This window comes from Ostrea edulis, chromosome 5, assembly GCF_947568905.1.
Source record: "Ostrea edulis chromosome 5, xbOstEdul1.1, whole genome shotgun sequence".
Lineage (NCBI taxonomy): Eukaryota > Metazoa > Mollusca > Bivalvia > Ostreida > Ostreidae > Ostrea > Ostrea edulis.
In genome coordinates, this window is record NC_079168.1 from 11,579,628 (window position 1) to 11,588,652 (window position 9,025).

Sequence of the window (9,025 nt, forward strand, 5' to 3'; positions counted from 1 at the left end):
ATAATACACTGAAACACACAGAACAGAATACTAAATCATGTCATACAAATGAGAGAGTGAAGAACAAAAAGAAGGAAAGACTACCATAAAAAGAAGGGGGGGGGGAAATATTACAAATTGATGAGGTTATGGATGGAGTTTACCTTTTTGTTTTATGTGACTGACACTATCTAGCAGATATGAGAGTCCGGTTGTAGCATGTAGCTGCGTTTCTTATATAGCGAAAATTAAAGAGTTGAACAGAATCCATGTAAAAGAATTGCGTCCTAAGAGAAAAAGAAATATTTCATCACCACTCATAGCACAGAGAGCAATACATCGAGATTATTTGATATTTCATCCAACCAGGAGTAGCGTTTTAAGGTCATTGAGCAGGAACAGTTTTAGTTAGTATGTTGTCAAACTTTTCTCTCGATCTGGTCCCTCGTTTCACTCGGCACCAAATATCTTGGTATTCGAGAAACGTTTACCAATATACACTTGGTACACAGGCACTTGATGTTAAAAACACATACGTACACATGTACATTGAAATTTAGTGTAGGTACACGAACATGTGCAGGGGCGGATCCAGGAATAGCGGTTACGGGGGCCGCCACTCTATGAGGCAGGGGGTCTGGGTGGCCGCCCTGAGGCCCCCAGTGGGTCCAGGGCGAAGCCCTGGTGGGGTCCAAGGGGGCGAAGTCCCCGGAAGCTTATGGATTTTACAGATTTTATAGGACTTGAAATATGTCTCCTATCTAAGTCATATTATACTATTTTCTATCATTTTTGATAAAGTGAAATTAGCAAAATGACGAAAATTTTAAGGGTTTTTGGAAAAAATTAAGTTCTCCCAATAAAGTAATTCAAGAAATCATAAGATTCTGTCATTTATTGCTTCTTTTATCATTTAGTACATTTTTCTAAACAAGATACCACGATTTACCTTAACTTTGAAAATTTTAGGGGGGAGGGGGCGCGCCGGCTGCGTCCTTCCCCCTTGAATACGCCACTGATGTGTATGTGATGTGTGTGTGTGTGTGTGTGATGTGGTATCTTAATCATTACAGTCGGACAATCACGTGACTGTGAAGAAATTCTAAAGAGGAATTCCCACATCAGAGGAAGAGACGGGGTGTACACAGTCTGCCCAGACAAGAAAAATCCAACGAACGTCTACTGTGACATGACCACAGACGGAGGAGGGTGGACGGTAGGGCTATTTATAAACCAATTGCTTTATCGATATTTACTGCAATAAACATGGGATCGATCTGTTGCAGATTTGACACGCAGATGATTAATTAAAAGATGTCTCATAACTGCAACGGTATGTGCATACAAAATTGAAAATTGAAAAAGTGGGCCGAGATGCAGACGACATATTTGACAGAGTTCATACGCCTTATAGCCTTTAGTAATTCGGTCTTTGCAGTTATTCTAATGCTTTTTAAGATTAAAAAGTAAATGTAAATATTTCAGCTTGGCATATAGATTATGTTCTAAACAAATCAGATGCTACAGCAACAACACAAAGTACACTTATTCAAATTTGACCAAAAAATATAACATATACATTTACATAAAGACAATAATAAATACATAACACATATTTGGAATATCCTCTATTCTGAACTTCTTAGGTAATACAGAGGAGATTTAACGGACACACAAATTTTCAACGGAACTGGAATGATTGCAAGAGAGGATTCGGGGATGTAGACAAGGAATACTGGTTAGGTAAGTTATTGGTATGTGCATGATTGAGTGTTGGAATTTCAGTTCATTTCATCATAATATCAGTAAAAGACTGTGAGTGTTATGCAGTGTACAAGTACTAATGTGACGAAACGTTCTCTCTCTGTCTCTCTCTCTCTCTCTCTCTCTCTCTCTCTCTCTCTCAGGAATTTGTAATATAATGTTATTTATGAAGGAAATGACCAAATCCATGCCTTGACCAGCGGAAGAAACCAGGAACTGCGTATTGACATGGGTAAATTCACTGGATCCATGGTGTATGCTCGGTACTCACATTTCTCTGTTGGGAGTGAATCTTCTAAATATAAGTTGTCCATCAGCGGCTACAGCGGAAACGCAGGTAAAGTTTCATTTTGTTTCTAATGAGATTATTAGTATGTTTATACAAACAACGAGATTTACAAACTTTTAACTAAGCAGATTAATAGTGAGGAATATTGAATGAAGCTGGTATATCTACCGCGTGGTGGGGATTGGTTGATTGTATATTGTTTAACGTCCCTCTTGAGAATTTTTCACTCATGTGGAGACGTTCGAGTGGTATTCATCCATTTCCGAGTGGTGGGGAAATGGATGAATATCATGGACATTTGAAAATGTCAACATGCAATATGAAAGTATTGTTTGAACAATTGTTTTAATGCGAAACACGCAACAGATTTAAGATTTTTTTAGAATACCATTGCATGTGTAGCGATACAGATGCATATTGAATTCAACACACACAATTTTTCTGTTGCATATCAAACAAGCATGTTTGGTCAATTATTGTAAAGATATATATTCTTTACTTACAAATTTTCAAACTCTCAGAAATACATGTAAATAACTAGAATGTGAAATCTGTATTTTTATCAAATATTACTATAAGGTTGAATATTTCAGGAGATATGATGATAAAAGCTCATAACCTGAATGGTATGTACTTCTCAACAAAGGATAGAGACAATGACCTGGCTGGAGGGAATTGTCCAGTCTACCACGCTGGTGTGTGGTGGTACAATCACTGTACGTGGTCAAATCTCAATGGCGTGTACCAATCGTCAAAGAACGGAAACAGGAAAACTCTTTTCTGGGGAAAGGGTCATGAGAGCATGAAGTCTACTAAAATGATGATAAGAACCAAGAAATGAGAAAATGTCATAATGTCAATGAAATAAATGTATGCTTATTGGAAATAGGTAATTCATCATTGTTATGGGTTTAAAAGTTTTCTACTGCCCTTGCAGAGTGTAGTAGTTGGTGGTTGAACCCCGTAATTTGCTTGGAAAATTACAAACTAATTCAATATTACATTGTGTGTGTTCGTGCAAATTCCAAAAGGTAAGAAACTGTGTATGTTAAAATAAGTTTCATAATTGTTATCCCAATTCTGTACGATATACGTCTACGGAAGATCAAGTATATCTACAAGTCTAAACTTGTATTGGATTGTATCTACAAGCATCATTTTTACACCCAAAGTCAATAAAAGCGTGCAATTGAGGGTTTCAAAATCATGGTTTATCGACCATTCAAAATATATATGGTAACATGCCTTTATTAATGGTAAATATCTGTTGAACACTCACCTCAAATTGTTTCAAGTTAAGTATTACAGATTTTTTTTTTTACAGTATAGGTCAAAGTATGGTATATTTTTCGAGATTTTTCTCACATGTAACCATCGTTACTGAGTCCTTGACATGATAATATGTAAGATAAACATTAATTTTCCATGTATTATTCCATAACTTGTATTGGAATTGACTGAGCATATAGTTTTCTAATTTGCGAAAGACAATAAATACAGGTTTTCAAAGAAAATATTTAATCAACACAACAAGAAATTATCTGTTGTAAAAGTCAGCAATAAGATTTTAAGAGCGCAAAATAAACGACTAGATATCACTTTCAATATTTTTGAAATGGCAGAAAATTAAATTGATTAACAAATATTCTCGAACAGTTCAATATGTATGAAACATGAAAACAAAAGACTAGCAATAGATATAGAACGATAGCTTTTTTGTATGTAAATGAAGTAGCGCTATAATTATGTAACGTATGTTTCAACACTTACACAACAGTACATCCATGAAAATATTATGCCAAAACGATGTCATCATCAGTTATTCTTTACGATTGATGTTGCAAAATCATAACGACATCATTTAATTCAATGGAAATACCAATTTTAATAGAAATATAACGTAGACAAGCAAATTTTTTTTACCAAATGTGTCTTTTCTTCTGAATTTGTTAATTTGCAATAAATATGCGATTAAAACAAAAGTAAAAGATTGATGTTTCGCTATTTAAATGCTCATGATTCTTATAGAAATAACAGACACATGTTTTGAAACCTGGGTTACTCTTTGTTATAATAAACATTGAAAGTAACGTATGTTTCTTATTTTTCCTTTCATTACTATAAACACATCATTTCCATTCAAAAAATGGAAAGAAACATATTTACCCATTTCTAACAATCTGTTTACAATAATAATATAAAGAAAATGTTTAATTTCCCAACATTTTGATTAAATGTATACCGAATCTTATGTTTTTGTTGCTTATTTTGGAATACCTTTCCATAGAAACTGTCAGTATAATCCACCACGCGGTGTTATGAATGAATATTTAACGTGAACCTTAAGACATAGATGTCCCCTATTGATTTTGAGGTCAAAAGGACAACGGTTAAACTACTCTGGACATACGCTATTGTCCGTTGAGAAGTCTTTCCTTGATAGACATCAAACTTGAAACACTGGTGCCCCCTTATGAATAGAAGACCCCCATTGGATTTCAAGTCACAAGGTCAAAGGTCATACAAAATTACTCAAATGACCAGTTGCTTATAAGTATTTTGAGAGACAAAACTTATACATGTATCATTATGGTAGCCTTTGACCGGTAGTTAAACCTTTATTTTTCACTGTCTATACAGACATTCTACCTTTTCAGTATTGCCACAAGGGGGGCATAGAATATTATTTCTAAAACATTTTTTCATGGTTGTTCTTATGTTTTAATGCATTTTTTTTTCATGGTAGTTATTCTGTACTTCTGCTCTCACAAGCGCCATTTCTGAAAAAATAAATAAAAAATTAAAAACAAGTAGAATAATATTACGTAACGGAATTCCTGGTAACATACGTTACACTCAGATAAAATATTTTTTAATGATTTCTCTATAAGATTGCATAGAACAATCATCAGATATTAATCCCTTCATTTCTAAGATATATTATGAAAAGATGCTGAATTCTAGCAAATTGATAAATGTAGAGTTGCATAGTTACATGTATCATAAATAGGACAGTAGCAGAGAAAAACATGGCCTGTATTTCTTGCAGAGGATATCTGTATATGCTGGTGAATACGGGAACAATAACACATTTGTTTCTTCATAACATAGTTGATATTCAACAAACATATCATTAAAGATGATATTTTGTCAATATGTAGTTCAATATTTGATGTCTAATCAAGCATTTCATTAAGCAACATACGTTACTTTGAGTAACGTATGTTACCAGCGTTCTACTCAATGTAATTCTTACACCAGAGGAATTTCGAGGTATTTGGAATACGATATACATTCTTTGATATCAGAAGAACAAATTCAGAACAAAACATTCCATCTGCTTAATCAATATTGTATATCAAACATTGCAGTTGTTGTAACAGTACTTACCGTAAGAGAAAATTAATCCTAATTCTCAAAGTTTAACACGTATTGACTTTCAAACTCAAATGTTCATAGTAGACGTTCATGTTGTATACCACATCATGCAGACAGAGAGCAAAAACACGCGGGAAATTGTTCTATCATTCCCTTTAATTAATTTCTCGGTAACGAATGTTATATCACGAATGTTACATCTCGACACGTTTGTCAAATTTGAGACCAACCAATGACTTCTGCAAAAGAAATGTTTATATTTTCATTCTCTGTACACTACGAGATTTTCATAAAAGGGGTAACATTTGCTCTGCAAATACGTTTTCATAAAAAAATTATTGTATCGTATGTTACATTTCTAAAATCGAAATGCAAAATTTTGAGAATAATGATGACTTCTTCTCAATGCCACATCCAAATATCGCTTGATGAATATTTTCCCAAAGTTTTTGAATATTTTAGCGCCAAAATAGATCAAAAACATAAAGATAATACGAAATCTTTGTTCATACATTGGGTGTTTAATTGACCCTATGATCACATAATATAATCTGGCGACATGGAGTAATATATACACCACTGCTTAAAATCATACGCAAAAGGTGTTAAACTTTTATTGAATGAAAATTTAGGAAATACAAACGATATAAACGCAAAGAAAATTAAAAAACACGCTCTCAGATTTTTATATTTGCTTGTTCAATTTTAAAAATTGAGTCGGCGACAGCCACGTATGTTACAAAATTAGGGTATCTACGCTTCCTACCAAGTTTATAAGTAAAGGGGAAATAAAAAGTATACCATGCCTAGGAAGGCTATGGGTCCATGAATGTATAGCACACAAAATATATGATTTGATATAGCTTATTTTCTAATAAAGTGCCGGCGACATCGATTGTACGCTTTTATTGACTTTGAGTGTTTATACTTCGCGTCAGGGTGCGTCTTTTTACCCCATATAATGCCACAGAACCCAAAAGAACCACATAGAACCCCAAAGAACCCCACATGAAGCATATAAATATAATAAAGAAACCCATAAATACCCCATAGAATCTAAAAAAAAAAAAAAAACCAACTAACTCCAAGTTATATAAAACTGAGATTTAAAAAAAAAAATAACCAGATATGCAGGACCACAATGGAAACTAGCTATATGCTAATTTGTGTTATCCTGGATAAATAAAGGCTATTATTATTACCAGTGTACTGAATTTGATAGTACATGTATTATCTCAGGTGTCAAATGTTAAAGCTGCAAACGATGAACCCATCTCTTTGAAACAATGGCGATTAGAAAGTGTACAACTTTTCAGGTAATTCCACCTACTAGTATCTGAGGCAATGTACATACATTTACAGACAAACTGATGGATAAGGTGATTTCAATGTACCCCCCACCCTTACACGCATTTCGTTTGTGGGAGGGGATGTTGTGTTATAGATTTATACATTATATACTTATTATACATGTATACACATGTATATATATATAATTATAGAAAATGTTATTATGCGCAATTATTTGCATTATATATTATTATATCAACGTTTAAAGTGGCATATAGGCCCGACGGGCCGGGTGTTTATTGATTTGTATATTGTAATGAAATTGGATGTATGAATATATGTACACATGCCACTATAATAAATAAAATTACTTATAGAGAAAAAGAATTAAATTACCATAAAAAATAGAAAAAAACCCAAACAAACGAAAAGTAAGGGGTAGCCTGGTTCCCGAGGCCTTCCGATGTGTGCAAGCTGATTCCACACAGAAGTACTCTGAAGTTGAAATAGAAAATATGCTAGAGTTCCTCATTGACAATATCTTCGTAGTCTTTGGTGATCAGGTCTTCCAACAGTCTTTTGGAATTCCCATGGGTACGGATTGTGCTCCTTTATTAGCTGACCCGTTTTTATACTCATATGAAGCAAAATTTATTCAAAATATCCAACGTGAGAAGAAAACATCTCTTGCTATGGCCTTCAATTCGACATTTAGATATATCGACGACGTTTTGTCTATTAACAATAATAACTTTCATTCATATGTCGATTCGATATATCTCTGCACTGTGAGCTCGAAATAAAAGACACCACAGAGTCGTCCACTTCTGCTTCATACTTAGATATTTTTTTGAAAGTAGACATTAACGGTAAACTGACAACTCAATTATATGACAAACGGGATGATTTCAGCCTCTCCATCGTCAACTTCCTATATTTATGTAGCAATATTCCATTATCACCTGCATATGGTTTTATATCTCTCAGCTGATTCGATACACAAGAGCTTGTTCTGCGTATGGTCAGTTTTTAACTCGAGGCAAGCTACTGACAAACAGGTTGATGGTACAGGGGTTTCAACAGTCTCGATTAAAGTCAGCATTTCACAAATTTTGTGGTCGTTATAATGATCTAGGGTGCCAATACAACCTATCATTGGGTCAATGCTTTCTGACGTGTTTCATACCGATTGTTAGACCGTTCTTGGCACACTGATTTTGACTACGGATAACTCCGTTTACCTGATCAGGACATAGGGTTCACGGCGGATGTGACCGGTCGATAGGGGATGCTTACTCCTCCTAGGCACCTGATCCCACCTCTGGTGTGTCCAAGGGTCCGTGTTTGCCCAACTATCTATTTTGTATTGCTTATAGGAGTTATGAGATTGATCACTCTTTGTTACCTTCACCTTTCATCAATCATACTTGATGGTAGTAGAGAATCTCTCCGAGAATTTGTGAGGACACTGAACAAGATTTCTAAACTATCGGGTCTATGTATTAACTGCTCCAAAACTCATGCAACTCCTCCGAAACCGCTCAACAGATTTTGTTCAAATTTTGTAGGATTATCAGTCACCATATGTAGTTAATCATATTGCGCCGCCATTTTAATTCGACAAATTTTATAGGAGTTATGGGACTTTGTTGAATTTGTACATGTTACAATATAGGAACACTTTGTGGATGCAACTCCTAAGAGACCACAGTACGGATTTTGTTAAAATTTTGTAAGATTGTTAGTCACCATATATAGTTGATCATGTTGCGCCGTCATTTTGATTCGACAAATTTTACAGGAGTTATGGGACATCTGTGTTTCAACCTTTTTTGCGGCCGTGGGGGACATGGCTTCGCGTAGCAATCTTGTGATATTTTGAATTATAAGGACACTGAACCAATCTGTAAAACAAATGGAACATTCTATTTGGACTTGAAGAAAGTGAATGGAAAACAGTTTATAGGTTACCTTTTAAGATAACAAAAAACCTCAAAACTTCAATGGTTCCAAAATAGACTTATTCATAGCACTTGGGCTACACTTTCCATTATAAATTTAAGAGGAAGGATACAAAAAACTGTATGTTTTGTAAATTGGAAGAAGAAACATTGGAATACATCTTCTGGGAATGTGTAAATGTTCAATCCTGTTTAGATACTTTTGAAACATATGTTGAAGAAAGAATTTTTTAAATTAGGATTTCTAGATTCAAACAAAAATATTCAAAAGACTTTTTCTGTGGTTAAAGTACTACATATATACGATGGGGTGTGCAGAAAAGACATTAAATATAGTAGTAGCGATATTCCACTTGAAACCTTG

At 34.3% G+C, this 9,025-nt stretch overlaps 1 protein-coding gene across 1 annotated transcript; it reads left to right on the forward strand.

The window, feature by feature from the left end:
- Positions 1-1,033: 1,033 nt before the first annotated feature.
- On the forward strand, positions 1,034-2,918 carry LOC125650711 (ryncolin-1-like; the record flags this gene model as incomplete). The annotated part of the gene is made up of 4 exons (XM_056164497.1): positions 1,034-1,195; positions 1,626-1,722; positions 1,916-2,080; positions 2,626-2,918. Coding segments are annotated over 4 exons (672 nt in total), but the record flags the coding sequence as incomplete, so codon positions are not given.
- Between the last annotated feature and the right edge of the window lie 6,107 nt (positions 2,919-9,025).